At 39.1% G+C, this 25,591-nt stretch overlaps 1 protein-coding gene across 7 annotated transcripts in view; it reads right to left on the bottom strand.

Moving 5' to 3' along the window:
- LOC121286954 (cold-inducible RNA-binding protein-like) overlaps window positions 1-25,591 on the bottom strand; it is a 44,057-nt gene that overhangs the window by 15,711 nt on the left and 2,755 nt on the right. Inside the window, exons 2-9 of one of the 7 annotated variants that reach the window (XR_005945128.1) lie at window positions 21,094-21,163; window positions 19,163-19,273; window positions 17,976-18,082; window positions 16,866-17,007; window positions 16,175-16,256; window positions 15,995-16,047; window positions 13,023-13,146; window positions 12,501-12,581 (exon numbers count right to left, since the gene is read on the bottom strand). Coding sequence is in view for 2 of the 7 variants with exons in the window: in XM_041204296.1 (XP_041060230.1) it covers window positions 15,996-16,050; window positions 16,175-16,256; window positions 16,866-17,007; window positions 17,976-18,082; window positions 19,163-19,262 (486 nt within the window). In the remaining 5 variants the exon portion in view is untranslated. Of the gene's footprint in view, window positions 1-12,500; window positions 12,582-13,022; window positions 13,147-14,193; window positions 15,091-15,994; window positions 16,051-16,174; window positions 16,257-16,865; window positions 17,008-17,975; window positions 18,083-19,162; window positions 19,274-20,333; window positions 20,411-21,093; window positions 21,164-25,591 lie in introns of those variants that run through there. The other 6 variants (XR_005945125.1, XR_005945127.1, XR_005945124.1 and 3 more) reach the window with 6 other exon arrangements.

Here is a 25,591-nt window from a genome sequence, read left to right on the forward strand (position 1 = left end):
CTTTAACCTTTTGTTGTTTTGCTATAAATATATACACATTTTAAATAACTGCTTGCTGCAGTGTGTTACTTTATTAAAAATAACACATGCTGACACCATTCTAATAATGGTGGCACTAGGCACAATCCATTTCTCAGCAAGGTTTACTAATCCTAAAGGCATGACTAATCCAAAGATCATGTAACAGCTAGAAGTCTTACCATATAGTGGCTGCACAGAGTAGTATTGAGTCATACAGATGCTTAAATACTTGGGTTGTGTAAAATTAATGCTTGCATAGAGTATTAATGAAAATGTGCAATTTACCCCAATGTTTTCCGAATTGGGGGAAACAAAAACAAATATGGATTCTTGCTTTTCTCCAGCCAAATGTGTGAACAGTAACTCCATTTTTTAAAAATCCCATGAGGCTCGATGTTTGACCCATTTCCTTGCTGAGCATGTTTTATTGAATCATATGTGAAGCAGATGGCGGAAGAAGTTCTCATTAATATGAGCACAGTGAATACTTTTAGAATGTAACAAATTATTTCCTCCTCTCCATCAACAGTTAATTGTTCAAACTGGCTAAACTAAGTAGCTCACCCATGTAGTTTGTTGATTTATATGATCACATCAGACTGCTTAGCACAACCTGTAATGCACAATCCAAGATGGAAAATTGGGTACACTAAATTTCTCATCAAATAAAACTTTGTTCCAATCATCCACACTCCTGATCTGCTATTAAATTTTACAAAGAAACAAAAATCTAGTGGCTATTGTCAGGAAGATATCATTTTCATGTTATTAGAATTTATTGTAGAGTAATCGTGGGGTCTGTCTATAGGATCTGTGTGCGGGACTTAATGGAGTTAAAGGCAGCTGGTCTGAAGGCTTTGATCTATCATTAGATAAGCTAGGTTTGAAATGTTAAGTAGGTAAATGTGGTGGAAGTTGCAGGATGAGAGGTGTGAAAGGAAAATTATCATTTTTAAATAAACTAGAGAAGCTTGAATTCAAGAGAGGGTGAAATGTTTCACCTAGCCGGAAGTTAAGAAACAGTGTTATTTTTCCCAAATATTACTGGCAAAATTGATACTAAGATAGATTTTTATTATTGGAGAGGTAAAGTCCAAAGACATTGTGAAAAAATGGGAATCTGCATTCAAAGGGGAAAATATGTAAAAAGGCTGTATGCAAGGACAGGCATTCAAAGATCTAACATAAGTGTGAAAAGCCTCCAGCGTTTAAGTCTCAAGCTGCTGTCTACAAGGAACTGAAGCAGAGAAAAACTCACTTTGAATTTGACTGTTCAGGGTATTGAGTACTACTTTGCCTAGGTCTTTTAAAATCTGTCTTACTGTTGCCTTAACGAAGGTGTAACTGGGAGTAAGATTAACTAGGGGAGCTAGGAGTTATTATAGTAGTAATTTGTAAACCTATGTACGTGCTTACAATCATTTTTTTTTATTAATAAAGGTTTAATTTAGTTTTGTAAGAAACCTATAAAACTTGGTCTTATTACTACTGAATTCAAGGCATGCATCTTGAAATAAATACAAACTATGAAAACAGTTGCAGTTGTTTCAAATTTCCCTTTGGGATTTGAACAGTTCAGCATTTACCATCCACTGTGCCATAACAACATTGGGGGTTCTTTGTGGGATATATATGATATTCCTTGATTAGTTTGGAGTTGGTGATTCTTAAGGTTATGAATGCGAGAAACACTTTGAATTCAGGAGTTGGTGAGAAGTTTTTTTTTGAAGTGGAGAGACTGTAAAATGGCTTTGACAGTTGCTAAGACTTGTCTGGGAGTTTGACTGGTACAAAAGGTAAATAAAGTGAAGTTAATGAAATTGACAGACCAGTTACAATTGGGATTACCTGCAGGGGTACAGAAATCAGACATAATTGAAGGTATAGCACAGCATTTAAAATTGGAAGGAATACCCAAGAGATCAAATTCTCCAAGGGGTGGGTCATGGGAATGGGCTCAAATTCAGTTGCAAATGAAAAAATTGGAAGTAGAGGCAGCAGAAAAATAAAAAGAAAGAGCACTTCAAAAGGGAACAGAAAGAAAGGCAGGAGCGAGAAAGAAAACAGGAAAGGGAATCAGAAATGGCAAGGTTAGAAGAGGAAAGAGAAGAAAGGATGAGAGAATTCCAACTTAAAATGCTGGTAGTTAAAATAGAAGTGTCAGTAGGTCAGGGAGGACTTATTTCCAGATCAGAACCCAGTGGAGAGATGTTTAAATTTGTACAAGCTCTTCCAAAGTTTCAGTAAAGAGGTGTTGAAGCATCTTTTATTTCATTTGAGAAGATAGCTAAACAGATGAAACAGCCACAGTAAAACTGGACATTGTTGTTATAATTCAGATTGGTAGGTAGAGGACAGAGGTTTATGCTCCACTGGCAGAATGTTGGTGAACTATTATGTGGTAAAAAAGACTATTTTGAATACATACGAGTTGAGTTGGTTCCTGAGGCATACAGTCAGAAATTTAGGAATGAGAGAAAACAACCTAGACAAACTTATATTGATAAAAGCAAAATACCATAGATGCTGGAAATCTGAAACAAAAACAAAAATTGCTGGAAAAACTCAGGTCTGACAGCATCTGTGGAGAGAAAGACAGAGTCAACGTTTCAAGTCCGTAGGGCTCTTCTTCAGAACTAAATAGTAAAAACGTGGTGAAATATATACTGTTTAAGGGGGGTGGGACAGGTGAAGCTGGATAGAAGGCCAGTGATAGGTGGAGGCAAAGGAGAGATTGCAAAAGATATCATAAACAAAAAGGTCAAAAGGGGTGTTGATAGTGTGTTATATCAAATTTGAGAAAGTAAAACAAAGTAATCCTGGCCGGTGAATGAATCTTTTTAAATCAGAGAAACATAGAAAGTGGAAAGGTGAAAGGAAGGTGAATAGTCAGGGAAGAGGAGTAGGTGGAAATTCCCAGGAAGTTTTTTCTCAGAATAAAAAGGAAGGTGCTGAGGGTAGAGGTGACATCTGAAAACAGTTTCATTGTAATTAAGTTGGACACAGGAAGTCAGTGCATTGGAAATTACAGGGAAATTCTGTTGGAATTATAGGGGTCCAAAAAAGTACTGGAAATAAAAGTACTGTGGCTTCTGAGGTTTAGGTACAGGAAAAACCAGTGGTTTATGTAGAGGTAAAACAACGAGAATCAGTGATAGGTAAAGAAGTGGGAATGTTAAAAAATTTTGTATGTGAAGGAAATTCTTCTGATGTCCACAGGGTGGAGTAGGTAAAGATGTTAAAATTTTAAGAGACACAGAGGCTAGTCAATCCTTAATGTTGTGGGATAATGATACTTGTTGTTCAGAGGAAGTATTGCAGGAACAGGAGTTCATGGAGATGCTAAACCTATTCCATTCTGAAGGCAAATTTAAAGAGTAAGTGGAAAACGGGTGAGGTGATTGTTGGACTGGTGGAAAAATTGCCCATTGCAGGGGTTCAATTTATTCTGGGTAATGATATAGCTGGGTCCCAGATGTGGGTGTTGCCAATGATATAGCTGGGTCCCAGATGTGGGTGTTGCCTATGGTAGCTGAGCAGCCTGCATAAATGTTTTCAACAGAAGAGTTGCAGACAGCACATGCTGAATTGTGTCCAGATTGTGAGATATCAAGGTCACAGGCTCATAGGTTGAAAGAATAGGAAATTAAAAGATAGAGGGATTTGGAAATCCAATTAGCTGACTGTGTTTAATAAGATTGTTCAGGAAGAAAGACTGGAAGACAATGTAGCTGAGGTGTTTAACTCAAGGCAGTTTTGGAGTTACAGAAAAAGGATACACAAATAAAACAATTACATCAGGCAGCTTACTTAGGAAGAGAGCCAAAATGTATTCCAGAATGTTATTATATTAAATCAAATGTTTTAATGAGAAAATGGGAGGCTGAATCATGTTTCAGCAAATGAAAACTAGAGGGAGGTGCATCAGATTGTAATACCACTTGGATATAGAAATGAGATTCTGGGGCTAGCTCATCAAATTCCAATGGGGGAATATTTAGGAATTAGAAAGACACAGATGAAAATAGAAAAACATTTTTATTGGCCTGGATTGCATAGGGATGTAGGCAAATTCTGCATAACATGTCACACATGTCAGATGATGGAGAAACCATAAGCAGTGATTAAGCTGGCACTTTAATTCCCATTCCAGCATTTGAAGAACCTTTTACTAGGGTTATGATTAATTGTGTAGGACCCCTCCCAAAGACTAAAAGTGGAAATTAGTACTTACAGACAATAATGGATGTGTCTACCAGGTTTCCTGAAGCAATACCTTTGAGAAATATTACAATAAAGAAAACTGTGGAAGAGTTGACAAATTATTTTTTTTTTACAAGATATGGTTTACCTAAAGAAATACAATCAGATCAGGGTTCAAATTTCATGTCACAGCCATGAACAATTTAAGTCAACAGCTCATCATCCTGAGTCATTAGGGGCTTTGCAAAGATGGCATCAAATTTTAAAAACTATGATGAGCGTGTATAATCAGGATTATCCAGAAGATTGGGTTGGGGAATCCCATTCTTGTTATTTGGATTAGGGATGCTCCTAATGCATCGACTGGTTTTAGTCCTTTTGAACTAGTTTATGGTCATGAGTAAGGGGACCACTGAAATTTATTCACGAGAAACTGGCAGGCCAAAATTCAGAAACTAGTCTCCCGGATTATGTTTCAAACTTCAGAGAGCGAATGAACAGAGCATGCGAGTTAGTTAAGGAACGTTTAAAGATATCACAGCAAGTAATGAAAGTGAAGGCAGACAGGAAAGCTACAGCTCAGTTTTCTTGCTGGGGAGAAAATGCTAGCTCTGTTACCAGTACAGATGACTCATTAAAGGCAAGGCTTAGTGGGCCTTACAGGATTGAAAAGAAATTGAGAGAAGGAAATTATTTAATAAATATTATAGAAAAAAAAGCAAGACATGTCATGTAAATATGCTTAAAAAGTACTTTGACAGGGAAGAGGGGCCAAAAGGAGGTATTAGTCATGGTACATAATGAGGAAGATAGAGATGAAGGATTCTGAAATTGATTTTCCTCTAATTAAATTGGATAATGATGGGGTACTTGAAAACTTAAACAAAATATTGAGTTACCTTCCAGACAAGTGTCAAAGCGATTTGGGGAAGCTATTGAGGTCACACAAAGATATTTGTGGGAATAAGCTAAGGACAAATTTAGCTATACATGATATATGTGTAGAAGTTTCACTTTCGATAAGGTAACATCCTTGTACATTAAATCGACAAAGTTATCACAAATACAGAAAGAAATTGAATTCATGCTTTAAAATGATATTGAGTCTAGTTGCAGTAACTGGAGTTCGCCTATTGTGCTGGTACCAAAACCGGTAGAGCACGAAGACTGTGTGTGGATTATTGAAGGTGAATGCAGTAACAAAAGCGGATTCATATCCGATACCACGGTTAGAAGATTGTTTTGAGAAAGTGGAATAATCAAAATTTATCACAAAGATTGACTTGCTAAGAGGATATTGGCAAGTACCGTTATTGGAGGGAGCAAAGGAGATATCGGCTTTTGTGATGCCAGATGGACTATGTCAGTTTAAAGTTCTGAAAAATGCATCTGCAACATTCCAAAGACAAAGTAATTGCAGGTCTGGGCAATTGTGCTGCGTATATTGACAACTTGATAGTTTTCAGTCAGATTTGGGAGGAGCATTAACAATATCAAAGAACTATTTACTCAATTACAGGAAGGTAATTTGGCTGTGAGCTTGGCTAAAAGTAAATTTGCAATAGTGCAAGTTATCTATCTAGGTCATACCATTGGACATGGTAAGGTGACTCCAAGATTTGTGCAAGTCAAGGCTATTGTAGATTTCCTCATGCCTACAACAAAACAAAGTTTTGAGATTTCTGGGCATGCGTGGGTTTTATCGGAAATTTGTACCAAATTTTAGTAGTGTGGTTGCTCCATTGATTGAACTATTGAAAAAAGAACAAGAAGTCTCAAAGGACACAGGAATGCGAGAAGGCACATGACGGTTTGAAGCTAGGTTTAGCTAGGCTTGAAATGTTAAGTAGGTAAACATGGTGGAAGTTGCAGGGTGTGAGGTGTAAAAGGAAAATTTGCATTTTAAAATAAACTAGAGTAGCTTGAATTCAAAAGAAGGGGTGAAATGTTTCACCTAACCAGGAGAAGAAATTGTTTATTTTTCCCCAAAGATTACTGGTAAAATTGGTACTATGAAAGATTTTTATTATTAGAGATAAAGTCCAAAGACAGTGAAAAAATTGGAATCTGCATTCAAAGGGGAAAATATGTATAAAGGAGAAAAGGCTGTGTGTAAGGGCAGGCAAAGATCTAACACAGGTGTGAAAAGCTTCCAGCATCTAAACCTCAAGCCGCTGTCTACAAGGAACTAAAGCTGAGAAAAACTCACTTTGAATTTGACTATTCAGGGTATTGAGTGTTACTTTGCCTGGGTCTTTTAAAATCTATGTCTTACTATTGCCTTAACAGAGGGGTAACTGGAGTTAGACTAACTAGGGGAGCTAGGAGTTATCATAGTAATTATTTGTAAACGTGCTTAGAATCATTTTTTTTATTAGTAAAGGTTTAATTTAGTTTTGTAAGAAACCTATAAGACTCAATGGTCTTATTACTACTGAATTCAAGGCATGCATCTTGAAATAAATACAAATCGTAAAAATAGTTGCAGCAGCTGTTTCAAGTTTCCCCCTGGGGTTTGAACACTTAGCATTTACCATCCGCTGTACCATAACAGCTTGGTGACCAAATTGAAATGAAGTGTAGATAGACCAATGAATTGGAAATCCTTGGTGTTAGTTCTTTAAACACAGCAATAAACACTAACATAAATTAGGAGATTTTCCATTCTCCTGTTTGGCTACATACCCCAACATTCTACTGCCTTTACAAAAATGCTTTGCCACATTATCTGGATTTTGGAAGTGACATTCACTGTTTCTCTCAAGTCCCAATCTCACTTCTACCAAATCTTTTCATCGATAACCTGTATTTTCTTTCACTCTCAGCTAACTTTTATATTGATGATTCCCCTCTACATCATGAAATTAGTTCTCATCAAGCACCCTCGCAGCACATAGGAAAATAACAGCAATTTGGCATTTGGCTCCTTGCCATTTGATTACATCGATGATTATTTGTACCTCAACTCCACTTACCTGCCTTGATTCCATCAGTTATAACCTTTACAGATAAAAATCTATCAATCTTAGCTTTGAAATTTTTGATTGATCTCAAGTTTTTTTGTGGGAGTGCAGGTAGAATAATAATTTTAGATTTCAAATAGCCTGTCTGTGAAGAAGTACTTCTTGACATCACTCCTGAATGGCATAAGTCTAATGTTTAAGAACATGCTCCCTTACTTTGGACTCATCAGAGAAAATAGTCTCTCAATGACATAATCAAGTCCTTTAATCATCTTAAAACACCTCAAAAAATGGGGTACTCCTTAATTTTCTACTGTCAAGAGAACACAAGCCTCCTAAAGCAAATTACTACAGATGCTGAAAATCTGAAATAAAAACAGAAAATGCTGGAAATACTCAGTAGACAACATCTGTGGAGAGAAACAGAGTTAATGTTTTTGTACTACGGTCGAAGGTCTTAAATGAATACAAGTCTAGTCTATGCAACATACTCTTGTAACTTAATCCTTTTAGCCTCAGAAGCTTTCCAGCAAACCTGCACTGCACCCTGTGGTACAATAAACAGAAGAGAACACAGTACTCTAGATGTGGTCTAACTGGTGCTTTACATAACTGTCGCATAACTTCCAGCCCTTTGAAATAAAGGCCAACATTTCAATAGCCTTTTGTACCTGTCCAGTAGATTTCAATGATCTCTGCACACAAATCCCCAAAACCTCTTGCTTCGCCAGTTCCTAGTTTTTGATTGTTTAGAAGGTACTCTGATATTTTAGGTTTGCCTTCTAGCTTCCCACACAATTCTAGCTGCCAATTTACACTCACTGTGTTCCTTTGCAACTTAATTCCTTTATATACCACCTACTGTGCCACCTAACTTAGTGCCATCAGCAAACTTTGATATATGTGTTTGTCATTGATAAAATATAATCTCCACTATATAAACAAACTCCTTAATAATTCCCTACCAATGTGCCTTTATTTTTGCTGGAAGTGGAATTTTGTGAAATGTCATCTTAAAAATCAAAATCTATATAATTAATATCCTTAGACATTCCCTAGCCTTGCACCTTACTGAACCAACTAGGTTATACATTATTTTCTCTTTACAAATCCATGCTGAGTTTATGATCAGTTCATAATTTATCCAGTCAGTCGGCAATTCATGTAACATATATGTCCGTAAAAGACCTACAACTTTCTTGTTTCTCTCTTCCACTCTTAAATAATGGAGTGACATTAATAATATTCCAGTCCAGACTGTCAATTCTTGACTCACCCGAGATTCTTGGAAAATCATGACTAAAGCATCTACAATTTCCTCACCTCCTCCTTTTAATACCTTGAGGGGGAAGAAATCACAAGGTACTGGAAATTTGTCAATCTTCAGCCTCATAATTTTTGCCATTATAGTTTTCTTCTGCATTAAATTTCTCCATTTATTTTTTAAGATTTCCTCATAACTTAGGCACTTTCTTAGTCTTCCTCTATTATTAAGACCAATACACAGTAATTATTCAGCAAGTCCACAATTTCCTTTTCAATTACAGTATTACATCTCTCTTTAAAAACTAAATCACTGATTTCCATATCATTTAATGGAAAATAAATCTCGTTTTACAATCCTTCAGACAGTTCCTTCAGCTTGCTCAAGTTTAACCAATAGCTATTATCTCAGTTTCAGGATGGCTGATAAAAGCTATCTACCATGATTTCACCAACTCCTCCACTTGCTACTAATGCTATGGCCAAGATGTCTATTTTCCTCATTTAAGAAAATAATTTTCCTCTCAATATTTCTTCAATGTCCAAGTGTAAGCATAGAGTGTTCTTTTTCTTCACAATTGATAAGTGATCCTTCTTTTAACTTTGGCCTCAACTCCTTTCGCTACAATGTTCAAGCCAATTCAAAATTTGAATATGCATAGGGCACTAACTCATGCTGACTAACACACTCTTGCACTCCTATGCAGGATATAAAAAATTGACAGGTGATCTGTCTCTCATCTCAAGCTTCACAGCTCTGCGTGACAATCTACTGTATCTCTACTTGTGATTTTTTTTGGAGTTAACTCCAAGCTGACAACATCTAGGACCAAGGGACACAATCTCAGAATAAGAGGTAGGCCATTTAGGACTGAGGTGTAAAGGAATTTCTTCACTCAATCTTTGGAATTCTGTACTGCAGAGGGCTGTAGTAGCTCAGTCATTGAGTATATTCAAGACAGAGATATGAAGGGATATGGGAATAATGCAGGAAAATGACATTGAGATAGATGATCAACTATAATCTAGCTCAATGGTGGGCAACCTATGCTGGTGACTGGATCACATGAGAGGCCCTCCTTCATCTCAATGGGCCGCAAGATTGAAATTGGGCATGTGCACTAACCATGGCCCCATGAATAACATTAAATACATGTCGAATATTTCATATCATGTTATAGAAAATGTTTCCATGGCTTCCTTCAGATTTAGAAGCTGTCGAACATGTTGGGCAAAACCTTCTGGAAATTTTGCTGTGTGAAGAATGGCATGTTTCATAATGGTCTCCTAACATTGTATTTTTTTGGAACTAATATCACCTCATTGCAAATTAAACAAAATGGTCTCCCTTTCTGTTCAGTAACAAAATAATCCAGCTCCCAACCCTCTTTTACCATTCTGAGCTAGTAACCTATTTTCCTCTTTTTGGCTACTACTTCTTCCTCTGTGCTTTTTGATTTTGCATGATTGTCCTTTATCACGCCACTTCAACACAAAGCAATCCATTGTATAATTAGGGGCAAATAAAATTAATGGCAAAAGTACGCCAAAAAAAGCGCAACTTCTCACATCCACCTGCTTCGTAACCAAGACAGTCTCCCAGGATAGAGTAATTTTGCATACCTAAAACTTGCGGGGCGTGCTGATTGAACCATAGCAATGCCTTGATTGGACATCGACTGGACACGGCTCTCACAGTCAAAGTTGTGTGCAATCTACACGCACCTCACTTCACATGCCCTTACTTTGTGCATAATGCCGGTAGGAAGCAAACTATGTGGATGGAAACCAGTGGAATCTGGCAACCCTGCGTGTGAGCAACAGTCCACACAATGTCTCTCGGGCTGCATTCAGGACCCTGATGTGCTACATGTGGCCAACAGGCTGCCCACCACGAATCCAGTTGAATGCCAGACCAGATTCAACTCCTGCTCCTATTTCCTTTGTTCCAGAGTCTGAAATGGAGTTGATCCAGTGCAGTATCTGTCAGAAACCAGTCATGAATGTTTGCAGAACTCCAAAGAACTATTAATTAACTGGCCAGCTTGGTCCATGTTTATTATTTTGTTTAGAATGTTCAGAATCCTAGAATGAAGCTAGCCTTCAAGCAAATAAATTCACATGTTGAGTCCTTTATCCGAGTTGAAACAAAACATTACAAGTGAACAGAGCATATAAATAGCAGTCACTGAGATGAATCCATAAGCCAATACAAATTTGCCCTGAAGCGTTCCTTTGCTCCCACAACACAATATATTTATATATGCAAGCATACAATTACCATTCCAATAAGTTAAAAAATGTACCACTTTCATTACTTTTTTTAAAATTAAAGTACTGCAGTCAGGTTTGCTTAAGTCATCCGATGCCGTATACTATATCTAGTCGGACTGAACAATTAAAAGAATGTGACATGAACTGTAGTAAACGTGGATTTCAAAGTTAAGTTAAATGGGTTGCATGATTAAGAAGTAAATACCAAGTCTTAGTACTGTCAATTATAACCAAACAGCTTTGTTAAAAGCACTTTATTGAACCAAAGATATATGAACAAAAAATATTGGAAATTCTCAGGTCAAGCAGTATCTGTGGAGAGAAAGAGTTACAAGTTCCAGATCGATGATCTTTCATCAGAGCCGCTGGACCTATTCCAGCATCTGGAGTATTTTGCTTTTGTCTTATAAAAGAAAAGGACAGCTTTGTAATTCAACAATTTCCAGAAATTCCTTAGGCTCCAAAAATCACGTCTTGCAGTACTTAGCGTTTTTAGGCTATCCTCAGCCAGCAACCTTCCTCCCCCCAGCCCCCAACCAAACACACAAGATACTGCAAGTTTATCAAGCAAGATGCTAGACAATACAAATTAGAAAGGCTCGAAGATGTGCAAATGTTTTGCTAACACTGGCCTTAATACATCTGGGTTAAGATAAATAGCATGATACACTTTTGATTACTGAACAGTGTTTCATGCTGGAAGTGCATGCCTGTAAACAATGGAAGAAGAAAAACATCAGGCTTAGTTGCAATAATCCTCTTGCAAATAATCAGCTGCCGTTCACCAAAAGAACATAAGAAATAGGAGCAGCAGAAGGCGTTACATCCCCGAGCCAGCTCTGCCATTCAATAAGATCATGGCCAGTCTGATCTTGGCCTCAATTCCACGTTCCTGCATGTCCCATACACCTCGATTTGCCTATAATTCAAAATTCTGTCTACCTCGACCTTGAATATACTCTGACTCTGCCTCCACAACCTTCTGGGGTAAAGAATTTTAAAAATACAAGATCAGCATTGTACAACTTGAATGATGAATTGGGAAATGCGCTGAAGGGCAACCATCATCTGAGAGACTAAATAATGGGTCAAAGTTTGAGGGACACAAAAAGAGGCAGGAAAATGGGGGACGGGGAAACCTTAAGTCAAGTCTATCTCTCATTTTTTAAGCAAGTCAACATCATGGAACAAGACTACACCATTCAAGACACTAGAAGCTACAATAGATTATGGTTTCCAAATATGACCATAATGCATTGCAAATCCAACACCACTGGCTCAGCACAATCTACTGGAGAACATTAAGAAATGTTAGGCTGTTTATCTCAGTTATTTTAACATATCCCTAAAGTTGAACACACATGTAGTTACCGTGGTAAAAAAGACTAATTCTGGTACTAATATACCGAATACCAGTATTTAGTACAAACCAGTTTCTGGTGCATTAAAAAGGAATGTCTCTGGAACAGTTTTGAATTTCAAAGCAACTACATTTTTATTTGCCTGGCTCAGTGGCGCAAGACAATTCATCTTTTATCTAAGAAGTCTAAAGGTGGCAGCTGTAGGCACAGCAAGTAATTATATTACCATAGCAAGTGGCTCATTTAACTAAGTGATCACCTGTACTAGTTTTAGCCTTAGATTAAGTTAAATACAGTAGATGGGCAATTTAGGAGCCAAAAATATTTACAGGACGTCTATTCATCCACAAGCTCTTAAAAGTTAAATTGTAACCGCATAATCAACAGCCTACCACAAATGTGAAGTCAAACATACCACATATGCTTTCCTCTGCCTTCAGTGTCAATGGGCAATCAACATCATTATTCACTAATGAAGTCATCACTCTGTTTCATTCTGCAATATGAAAACAGACCATTAGTTATGTTTGGATATTTGAAGCACCTCAGCAAAATATAAACTTTTCAGGCTTAAAAATGTGATTACACTAACATGGTGAGTTTTACAATTTTCAGAAAACAGTCACTAACAGGCAAATCCTAGTTAAGGGGACAAATTGTGCCGCTAACCGCACAAGATCTAATTTTCTTTTCTCGAGGGGGGAAAAGAGTGCTCACTTTGTTATACATCAATGGAGTAGAATACAGCAAGCAACTTAATGAATAAGTCAAGGAATGAAGCTTTATAGTAAGGTTTGGTGTGGTGTTCAATCTTAATAGTTGGATTCTGCTAGAGAACTAACCCAATAAAATAAATGAAATTTCACAAGCATAATATTTCAGAAGCGTTTTGAATGAACAGTCAACGCAAACTGCCTATGAGAGTAAAAGGAGTTACCTCAAATCTAGGACTATATCCACATATGCACTTAGCCATGTGCTGTTTTCATCTCAGGTTTCATTGAAGAAGGCACAGCACTTCGTTCTCCATGGGCATTTCTTTCCAAATGTTAGCAAAGATCCTTAGAAGTTGTGAAGCGTTATAAAATCTTTAATGGACTTGAACACTTTTTTGAAGACATTTGCACCAAATTTAGTTGTGCCCAATTATTTTGTTTTTAAAAAAATTATAGCAACAAAGACAGATTATTTTTGAACTGCTGGTAACCTTCATCCTGATGTTTCTGATGATTGAACTCCAAAAAACTATTGCAGATCATCCAGCTGCTAGTACTAAATTTATCACTTCACCTATACAGCAGCAAGTTTTGGAACAGAATTTTTCCATTTTGCTATCAATTATCCCATGTGTTGTCCAAGTCATTATAAAGCTACCCGTTTGAGAAATGGGGAGAAAGGATTTTTTTTATAACAAAGTTTCAAACAGAAACTGATAGCCTTTTGATATCTGACATTAAAAATGATTCTTTTCAAGCCAATTTGGTAAGACAGAAAACTTCCACTTCAAAATTTGCCTTTCTGCACATATGAAGTGATACAAATTAGCACTACAAACTTAAGTTTATATGCATTGAAAATGGCTGATCTAAAATAAAAGCCAAGGAGGGCAGGTTCAAAGTAAAACCTAAGGAGTCATTTCGAATAACCACCATCGCTGGCGATGACCTCAGACATGTCAGCTAAGTGGGAAAACAATGTTACTAGAATTCCTACAACTGTTGCAAAGGGACAGTTGAGATTTCAGTTTAGATCAATTGGTTAATACCCTTTGACAGTACTTTATAAAGTATACTACAAAATCATGACAATAGATTGTACTTGGAAAAACTTTTGCCATAGGTTGCTGATTACTAAGTTGGCAATTTGGTCACATCACTAAGCTGTCAAGGTAAGCGGGGCATCAACTGCAGTGGCAATACATCTACAACTGAATAGCGATACAAGGCTTAACTACTAGGTAGAATCAGTTCCTAATATCTCCCAATTCGTTTTTTAAAAATTAGCTTCTTCCACCTAATTTTACCTTTACAGATTGCGGAATTAATACCTACCTATATCCTTTCTACTACATCCCATCCCACAAGAATCCAACTACAGGAAAATCAGGGTTATGAGTCAAGTATTTAGTTTAATGAGGCTTCGTGAAGCCTGTTTCAGTACAAAAAGGTCAACTCTAAACCACTTGAACATACAACACAAAGAAAGCCATTTCCAAATATTTCTCATCCAATACATGTCAGCTTATAAAGATACATTGCTCAGGACTTCATTTGTAAATTTTGAATTTGGAACATGATTAACTAGTTATTTACAATGTACAGAGCTCTTGGAACCACTGAAAGATGCACAAATGTCCAATTACGAGTTAAAAATGAAGCCTTTTATCTTCAGCAGTATCAAGGCGGTTTGTGAGGCAGAGAATATCTTCTGTTCCCGTGTTGCTTCCCTACCTCGCTACACTAAAGGAACGTTTCAGTTGACAATTTTTACAAGAATAAGTGGCTATGAAAGCCTTTATTTTAAAATAAAGACCACAGCTTGTTCAGCTTCTATAAAACATCAGTTTGCTTAGCATAAAAATAGATTGAGAACACACTTAACCCCTTTTACGTTTGTTTTACTAGAATTCCAGTCAACCCCACAACTTCAATTCAGAAAAAGCTAGACTTTATGGGAAGCATTTGAGCAATGTTAAGACAAAAAAGCAGATCTAAAGTAAAAGAAAACCTCAAAACATTACTAAAAAAATATTGAGGGCTCTGCCAACTGCCTGAGAATGCTTATTATTTGATTGTTTAATTCCAAAATTACTGAGCCAACACTTAGTGTGCATCCTCATGTCAGAAGCTGTCAGGCTGTGATTAACAAGGCCAAACTGAATTACTACAAGTCAGTGAGAATACAAGTACACAATACGATTCCACGAAGCTCCGAAAATCTTTATAAATACAGCCATAGGAAGGACGATCTTGAGTCAGGAAGATTTATTTATTCGTTGTGTGTAGCTGAGAACAAGAAGCAGGTACAATGTAAAAAGACTGCAACAGTAATCATAGCTTCCACTTCCTATTGCTAGATCAGTGGTATGGACTGACTTGGATCATGGTTTAGAGCTATTGGGGTTGGCAGAACATTACCTGATGCATCACGTAACATTGAAAATTATTGCATTGACATTGATGGGAGTGTAAATGCAATCTCAATGAATATATTATGGGAAGACACCAGGGAACTGGGCTTGAGGTTTTTGATACAAAGTCCAGGGCTGAACTTTTAATACTTTAGAAATTTAGAATACACTGCTGCTTTCTTGGTTTTGGTTCAAGGTGGGAATACATATAAATGGATTTATTTAGGAAAGGCAAATCTGTTCAGCTATGTAAATAGTGGGCGAAAAGTCTGGCATGCAGAATAAAAGCTAAAAGTATACTAGTCCAAGTTTTCAATGCAAAAGAATGCATTAAACGATGGCACTATACAATTAACTTCAAGTTTTGTAATCCATTTCTCAATATTGCACTATCCCAGTTAACTTATAGAACCTAGTAGCAGGGATCAAGCACTGTGGTGCAGCACAGACCAAGAACCTGTTCTTTCCGCCTGGACCCAACAGAACTGCAAGGCCAGAACCTACCATGAGTAGAACTTTCCGCCCCCAGAGGTGCACTGTTGACTGGTACTACAGGAAGAATAAATATTACATTGTACTGAGCTTTCAGTATTCAGGTTATGGTTACTCAAATCCACATGGATAATGTTGACATGCAGATACACTGCTTATTAGCAATGCATTTAATATAATTTTTCAGAAATCCATTACCAAGATAACTATATCTTGTCAGAAGATCAGAGTTGTAACCCCAACCCCCAACCATTTTTCACTTAATTTCCATTTTTAATCACACCTACCTTAACTGTCATAACTGTCCCTGTAGGAACCACCGCCGCCATAGCTCCCTTGACTCCTAGGAACAAACAAAATCCCTGTAGTGTTTTGCAGATCATTTCAGGGCAAACAGCCAATTATAACATGTACCCAAACATAAATTGAACATAAAACCAAACTAAATAACAAAGAAACATCTTTACCTATCTCTGTTGTAGTAGTCTCTTGATCCTGAGTAACCACTTCTTGAATCATAGCGTGCAATATACCCTCTATCTCCTCCACCTGTGTAAGAATCCAAATAATGATGTGAATACAATCAAATGGACAAAAGTACATTATTATTCAAGTAACCACGTGAAAAGGTTAGAAAATTCCAGTAGTGGTTCCACATCTGGGGGAGGCAGTGTCATAGTGGTATTGTCACTAAGGCTAGTATTCCAGAGACCCAGGATAATGCTCTGGGGAACCTGGTTAGAATCCCACCACAGCAGATGGGTGAAATTTGAATTCAAAAAAAATATAGAATTAAAAGTCTGATGATGACCACAAAACCACTGCCAATTGCCATAAAAACCCATCTGGTTCACTAATGTTCTTTAGGGAAGGAAATCTGCTGTCCTTATCTGGTCTGGCCTACATGTAACGTCAGATAGACAGCAACGTGGTTGACTCTTAAATATCCTCTGAATAAATGTAATTAGGGATGGGTACTAAATGCTGGCCTAGCTAGTGACACCCACATTCCACGAACGAAAAAAAGTGCTTCTAGTACTGCTATGCAACAACATATTGCATAGCAAAGGGACCATTGGCACTCTACAGAATTAATCCTTTTAACTTTCATTGTCCGTAGACGAAATTCTTTTAAACCAAATCTGTAACATTATATACCTCGGGAAAACCCACGAGCTCTACGTCCAGACCCTCCACGGAAAAATCCACGACTGCTTGCATTTCCACCCCTGTAGCCTCGGGATCGGTCTCCAGAGGATTTTCCGGCTTGATCCACCCTAATCTGACGTCCATCAATAGACTAGAATCAGAGGAAAGTTAAAACATAAATCATTTGTCAAATAGTTTAATTTCTAAATAAGATAACCTGCATTTATACTATGCTTTTCACGATCACTAGACATGATATGCTTTACACAGAAACACAAGCAGGCCAATCAGTTCCTATAGCCTGCTACACCGATAAATAAACTCATGACTGATCTTACACTTTTAATAAAAATGCAATTATTATAATGGAGGGAAACATGGTAGCTGGCGTGAAAATATTCCACCAACAACAACCTGCATTTATACAATACTGTAACAAAAGTCCAAAGCCACTTCACAGGAATTCAATAAGGTAAAAATTGACACCAATCCAAAGGAAGAGATACAACAGGTGAGTAGAGCATGATCAAAGAGGAAGACAGGACTCTTGGCCAAAAGAGCATTGGTAAACCAGAGTTTGGAATTAAAAACAGCAGGTAACAGAAGTCTGGAAATGGTTTTAGTCGGTGGCCTGAGGAAGGGGTAGTGAAAGGTGTTATTATGGAGATGGAAGTAGAAAGTCTTGATGTTGGATATGGGGTTGAAAGCTCAGTATCAAATAGGATGCTGAGGTTGCACACATACTGGTTCAGCCTGAGACAGCTGCCAGGAAGACTGATGAAATGGCCAAGGAGTGGAGCTTTTTCTTAGTAATGTTGATGGCTAGCTATTAGTTAGGACACCAGAGCTCCCCTATTCTTCTTCCAATTGTGCCATGCAATTTTTACATCCACCAGAAGAGAGATAGGGCCATATTTAACATCTTTTCGGAGGTTGGCACCTTTGACATTACTCTCCCAGTACTGTATTTAAGAGTCATCCTGAATCATGTAGTCAAGTCTCTGGAATGGTGGGTGACGGATGGCATGAACCCATTACTTTCTCACGTTGAGGCAGCAGGTACCACTTATGACACCTAAACTATAAAGCTTTTAGAACTGATGGGTATTTAAAATGTACCTTTCCATTCATAGCTAACATAGCATCCTTTGCATCATCAGGATTTTCAAAGGTGACGAAACCAAACCCCCTCGACCTCTGCGTCTCTCGGTCCTTAATTACAATAACTAAAGCAGATAAGGGAAAAATTGTTCAAGTTATGAAATGCCACCTCACAACTGAAAGAGTCTGTAAATAATTTTTTGGCTACTATATAATTCACAGCATAGAAATGGGCCACTTGGCCTAAAAGGTCTACGCTGGCCGTATTTATGCTTCATACAAGCCTCCTCCTACTCAATTTATTGCAACCTGCCTCAATTACTGCTGTCCTCCTCCAATTATCTGCCTAAGCACCTTTATAAGGTATGAAAAAAAAATTTCAACCGACTTAAAACTGTGAAATTATAGGAATCGATAAGCTGCATCTTTTGTGGAGTGGCAATCACTGCCAGATTGCCACTTTGCTCCTATTTACTTACCTTAGACTGGAGTTCTGCATTTCTTGTCTGGACTTCCAACCCGGGCCTGCTGAGAAACGTGCAGCATAGCAGCTCCTGAAGATTTTCAGTGTGGTGTAAGAATTTTGGGAAAGCAAAGCCACGTCCCCTTTTATTAATACTAGCTGCTGCATTCTGTTAAGTTTAGATGCCTCAGCCTAAGTGTGTAAGGTATGTGGGTGAAGGGGTAGTTAGATGGGTAGTTGGTGTATGGATCAGGAGATAGTCGGAAGGATAGTCATGGGGTCAACAGCATATAGTTAAACAGGAGTTAGAACATGTTTTAAACCTTATAACTATTCTGCTAAGTGAGTTGGAACAATCCAAAGTCTAACTTAACTTGATGTTTCGGAGGATTCCAGATGCAGGGTAACTGCCCAACACAGAAGTTGAAACTTCCTGGGCAATTCCCGTGCAGTCCTCGCATGGGGACTTTGGAGGGGTCCCCCAGCGCATCTTCTGGGGTGCCGCCATCCAGAGGCCTGAAAATCTGGGCTGATGCTGTAGGGATGGTGTGCATTGAACAGTAAAAACAAATCAAGTGCTTAATTATAAGCTGAAAAAAGGAGAATGTAAAGAAAATACGCATTTCAAAATAACCTTCCAGAGACTCATTCATAAGCAAGCAGCTGTGGTCCTGAAATCGTGCACTGCATCAGCGTGGCTAACATGGGCGGATTATATTTAGATGCCACAACAGATACCAACCTTCAGAGATCTGTCCATATTTGGAGAAGACGGATTCCAGGGACTGCTCGTTAGTGTCGAAGTTAAGACCACCGACAAAAAGCTTTCCTTCGTCAGACATTTTTGCTTTACCTATTCGGGGGGTGGGAGGGGGGGGGGGGGAAGAGGAAGAAAAAGAGAATTTCGTTTGCTGGTGGGGGGGGGGAAGGGACGGAAAGGAAAGGGTTTTTCTCTCCCCCCCCCCCCCCCACCCCACCTTATAGGAGACGACTTGCCACCAACCAGAGGGTATCAAGATGGAAAAGCAACACCCACCACCCCCCCCCCACCCACCCCCGGTCTGATAAGAGGGGACGGCTTTGCTGCATGGAACCCCCCCACCCACCCACCCACCCACCACCTCCTCAGCCCAGCCGTAAACTGAGCCCCTCGGGCGGCTGGGCCATCCAGCCAGCCAGCCAGCTCTCCCTCCCTCTCTCTCTCTCTCTCCTCGCAAGCAGATGGAGTGCCGCAGTGCGGCAGGATCCGGGTCCCAAGGCAGTGGCCATCTCGGTTGCCCCCCCCCCCCCCACCCCCCCACCCCCCACAAAACAACAACAACAACCCCGGCCCCGGCTTCTGTGGCGCTGCCGCCGCCATTTTACAGGCCACCCGCCTCTCGACCCTCATCTCCCCCCAACCCCACCAACCAATAATAAAAAAAATCCCCTCCACAAAACCACTTCCAACCGCTCGGTCCCCTCCAGTCCCGCCCACCTACAACATATCGAAGTCCAAACGCAACAAAAGAAAAAGACACGTTCAGAATGAATTATTATTATTATTAATTATTATTATTTTTTTTTTTTTTTGCAAAATTTTCTGCAGCCGACCGAATAAAACCCATTGCCAGGGTTTTCCCCCAGTTGGGTTATTTAAGTTATCCGAGGCCCGCCCGTTTATTTTTATAATTATTACTTAGCCCCACCTACCCCCCCCCCCCCCCCTCCCCCTCCCCTCACTGTCAGTCGGCTGACCACACCGACTGGAAAGCAGATCAGAGTCGTCTCTCCTCCCCCCCAACAACAACAAATCTCTGGTCAACGGGGAGCAGGACCCGCTCACAAACCACCCCCCCCCACCCCCCACCACCCCGCGCCATAAGGGGTCGCAAAAGCTTGGTGGCGGCATTTGCGTCGCATTCCTCACTCACTTCACACAAAATTGCTCCAATAACAACAGCACCAGCACCGCCAAACTCCAGGGTGAAAATGGGAGCAAGACGAACACCGGCTGCTATTTATAGCTACAGACCCCCCCCCACCCCTCCCCCAACCCAACCCCCCTCTCCATGCCCCGGATCCAGAGGCTCTGCGCATCCTCCAACAGCTCCAGACCGCCCCATTGGTGAATGAGGACCTCAACTCAGCACAGCCACTGCCAGCAGCAGCTCCTCTCAGGTCACAGGTACCACAAACTGAAGTCTACATGGCCCGGTCGTTATTTAACACTCATTTACTTGTTTTTGCAAGGTCAGGAAAGGGTCGAGGTCTCTCTTATCAACAGCATTGCACACTTGGGGTTGTTACAATAAAAAACACAAAGCCCCAAGTGTGCAATGCTGTTGATAAAAACAAAGCCCCCCCCCCCCCCCCCGCCACCACACACACACACAGCATTTCACAGGAAGGTTAGCAAACAAAATCTGCTAGTCACACCAGGAGACAGGTGGCCAAGGAGCTTCGTCCAACAGGTAGGCTTTATAGAACGTCTTTATATTTCTTTTCTTTAAAAAAAAAAGAGGGACCGAAGCGACAAATTTTAGAGAGAAAATTCTGCAATTTTGGGCCTAGGCAGCTGAAGACAAAGCCACAGGTTCTGGAAACACTCAGGTCAGGCAGTATCGAGAGGGAGAGAGAGAGAGAGAGAAAGAAAAAAAAAGTGTTTAACGGAATCAGAATTCCTATACTCACCGTTCGCTCAACATCAGAACAATTCTCCAGTTTGGTCGCAAATTGTTTCGGGGTGGCACAGGTACACAAACTATACACAAATACAAGAGCAGCTTGTCAGATGCATTTTAGATTGGTGATTTGGTCAAACACCATTTTATTACATTATGTTCAGTGATCCGGCAAGCCATGTCAAGGGTACTGTACCAGCGCCTGATCCAATATATTTTATGCTGTGATACCACGAAACATCTTTTTTAAAGTTACTATGATAATTATTAAGAACAGCTCCACCACCGATATTCACTATTGCAGGACAGCATATATCCTACTTTTAAAATCAACAATGCCAGCAAGAAGAATGTTAAAATACACGATTCTTTAAAATCAAGTCTAATGTGAAATTCAGGAATTTTACAACATTTCAATGTGAAGCATAGGCAGCTCTTTGCCTGGCAGTACTTCATCTTCAATTAAAATAGTACACTTACTTCCTTGTAGATGAGGGCAGAGGACCAATTTATAGCAACACTTTAGTTTACTCTATTTAATATAGTCCTGCAATCTCCTACATTTGCAGCAGTGCTTTGTGTGAAGCATCTTTCATAATAGGTATTAGTTGTAATTTCACTTTTTCCACTTCAAGTTTAGTTCTCCATCAAACAGGATTTGCTGAGAATTGTCATAGGTATACATAAGTTCCAAAGACCCCCGCGCACCCTCAATTGCTCTTTTAAAGTGTTCATGTTCAGGTGCCAAAATCAGTACTTACGGAAGTTCAGATTTAACTGAGACCAAATCAAACAGCTCTCTGATTATCAAAGCAGACTCTGTAACGAATCAAATATATCATACCTAAATTGAGTCGGTGGGGCCAAACTCAGTTAAAGGACCTATCATTGACCTGATATGTTAAGTCTGTTTCTTTCACCACTGATGCTGCCACACCGGCTGAGTATTTCCAGCATTTGCAGTACTTTGTTTTTGTAGAAACTGCATATCAGTTACAACTGCAGTCATTAATCTATTGGAAATTATTCATATACGCACATGGTTTTGGAATTTGTAATGGAAACTTCACATGTAAACCAGTCAGGTTTTAATTTTGCATATTACCAATGGAGGCACAACACCACTTTAACTTGCAGGAGGGAATAAATTGCCTGTGTGACAATAACTGACTTATTGGCTATCCCTTGCTAGTGAGGGTGATTATTTTCCACAAGTCCAATTCAGGATCTGTAGACTTTATAGCACATAGGGCTATTGTCATATGGAATGTTAAGTCATGTATTCAGTTCAGGTCATGGCATGTTCCTTTTGCTTTTCATTTTCATTTTGTTGTCATCGGATCTCAAAGTGCTGGAATCCTTCTCAAGCTCTGCCGTCATCTGAATTGGTCCAAAGCGATGATCTCCCAGGAGTTGACGTCAATGTTGCATTTTTTCCATGTTGGTTTCAACACATCCTGTTCTCACACTTAATATAAGATCTTCCACAGGCAGTGTTGATGATATGACACAATGCTTTGAAATGTCTCCTATACATGGTCCTTACTGTATGGGGCTGAAACATGAACATTGAGCCTAGTTTCAGTTTTGATGTTATCTTCACACGCTTCCTCAGGTGGTCAAAGGCTGCACAGCAGATTTCAGGCAAAGCTGGATTTCTTCATCAATATCAACTTGTGAAAGATAACTTGCAAGGTATTGGAAGTGCTTCACATTTTCCAGGCACTCATTGTGCATCCTAATCAATAGGGCTGGGAGTGTGTATTTGGAGCTTGCTGATGGACAACTTTGGTCTTCTGAATGTTGTGTGCAAGTCTTCTCAAATGCTCCTGTAAATAAGTCAATGATTCTCTGAAGATCCATTTCCGATACTGCACTTCCTGCAGCATCAGCGTATTGGAGTTCAACGACAGAGGTCAGAGTGGTCTTAGTTTTTGATTGGAGTCAGAGGTAAATAGTTTACCATCCATTCGATAAATAAGCTGCACTCCAGCAGGGAACTTGTCTCTAGTCAAGATGGAGAACGTCAGCAAGGAAGGTCAAAAAGAATTGGAGCGATGACACAGCCTTGTTTGACTCATGTCTTAACCTTAAGAGTTGGTAATAGATCCATTAAGGTTCTTCATTCATCACGAAGCAGGTGAAAGATGGTAACGAGTTTTGGAGGACATCCTTATTTCAGCAGAATCTTCCAAAGTGCCTCATGATTTAAAGTTGAAGGCCTCTGTCAAATCAAAGAACACTGTGTAGAAAGAGGTTGATATTGTTCAGAACAATTTTCTTGTGATTTTTCAGCTCGCCAACTGCATCAGCCGTGCCTCTTGATGGCCTAAACCCATATTGAGATTCAGGGAGTGGCTCTTCAAGTGCAATAAGACAATTCAGAAGGTTTCTTGTAATGGTCTTTCCTGCAATGGAAAACAGGGAGATGCCTCTAATTTCCATAGTTGGATTTGTCCCCTTTCTTGAAGATTGTCACAATCACAACGTCCTTCAGATCATTCAGGATTCTTGTCATTCCTGATCAATAGGATAAGGGCATGTAGCTATAATGTATTTTCATCTCCTTGGTGCTTAAATATTTCAGTGGGGATTCCATCACCTTCTGTTTTATTCTTCATTTGAATTATGGCTTTCATAACCTCCATAGGCATTGGCAGAGCTGGTCGAAATTATTGTAGCTATTAGCAAAAGCTCTCAATGCTCCATTGTTAATAATAATAATAGATTCTAGGATTTTCCCTTCTAGCACTATCAGGCTAACTGGCTTTAGTTCTTTGTTTTCTCCCTCCTTTTTTGAATAGGGGTGTCACATCACATTTGCTACCTTCCAAATCTGTGGGGACTGTTTTAGAATAGAGAATTCTGGAAAATCAAAATACTCCTTTTAAAACTTTAAAATAACCCTTCAATTTGTTTATCTCAATGCTCAAATTCACACATATCTTGGAGATGATGGCAGTGGTAATGTCACTGGACTAGTAATCCAGAGGGCCAGGCTAATACCTTAAGGATATGGGTTTGAATCCCACTATGGGATTAAATTTAATGAATAAATCTGGCATATAAAGCTAGTCTCAGTGATGGCGACCATGTGACTATAATTGATTACTGTCAAAGCCCATCTGGTTCACTAATGCCCTTTAGGGAAGGAAATCTGCCATCCTTACCTGGTCTGGCCTACATGCGACTCCAGACCCACAGCATCGAGATTGATTCTTAAAAGCCCTCTGAAATGGCCTAATAAGCCAGTTAGTTCAAGGGCAATTAGGGATGTGTAACAAATGCTAGCGATGCTCAAATCCCATGAAAGAAGCACCAATGCATCTCTGTACTTTCCCTCTGTTGTTAAAGACAAAAATAGTGTACCAATGTTTTCAGTGTGCGCTTTACATCCTCAACCACTGCTTACTGGTTGTGTTAAAATCCATAACATGGGTAAAGTAGCTGCATATCAGTACCACGGAGACACCATCAACATCCTACAGGGAAGGGAGTCGTAACCTTTGGTTAGCACAACTATCAGAATAACTATTCCAGGAAAGCAAGCCAAACGAATAACCAGCAGCTTCTGCATCTTTGCTAACTTCAAGCAGCATCCAACCACTGTTGAGAGCAAAGGGTCTATCACATCTCTGCTGAAAATGTAGCTATTAGCAAAAGCTCTCAATACTCCATTGTTAATAATAATAGATTCTAGGATTTTCCCTTCTAGCACTATCAGGCTAACTGGCTTTAGTTCCTTGTTTTCTCCCTCCTTAGGACTCAAGTGCTTATATAAAAATTGTAGATGCTTATGTGCTGTGTCTGAGTTCCAAACTTTGGTGAAAGACTTTCTAGTTTCACATTGAAAAGTGGCAGATGCGTGTTATGTAAACATACACATGAAGCTCAACCACCTAATTGTTACTTCCTTCAGCTTCTTTGCATTCAAACATCTTGCCCTCTTTCACATCTTTCTAGATCCTCTGTTCAGTTTGCCTTCAGTTGCTATATCTCTCAACCTTCACCTCTATTTAGTTATCCTTTCCCACTTCTAAAAGTGAGAGAAAGCAAAACATTATGCTTAAATCTCTACCTTGTTCCGTCTTTAATTCTGTACTTTTGGCTAAGCTTTTGCTCACCTGTCTTAATACCTCAACTTGGTTATCAAATTTCATCTGACCATGTGAAGTGTCTTGGAAAGTTGGACCATGTTAAAGATGCTATATAAATTCCACTAGTTGCAATTTCATTTCACATAGCTCCCTTCACTGCCAATCCTTCTGGACTTTATTATTCTGCAGATGTGCAAACTGCGAAAAGTTGCTGCACATTTCAGTGAACAACAAATCAATGCTGATAGTTTTACCATATTTGGGCCATTATGAAGACACGACCCAAGACTCCTTTCACATTGCCTGAATTAAGTCAAATATCATTGTTTTAATTGGCAGTTTTGGATTTTAAGTGTTTCAGTTCCTACACCTCATGAGTGGTTCCAATCAGCAGCTTTGATCAATTTGCAG

Source organism: Carcharodon carcharias, chromosome 14 (genome assembly GCF_017639515.1).
Source record: "Carcharodon carcharias isolate sCarCar2 chromosome 14, sCarCar2.pri, whole genome shotgun sequence".
Lineage (NCBI taxonomy): Eukaryota > Metazoa > Chordata > Chondrichthyes > Lamniformes > Lamnidae > Carcharodon > Carcharodon carcharias.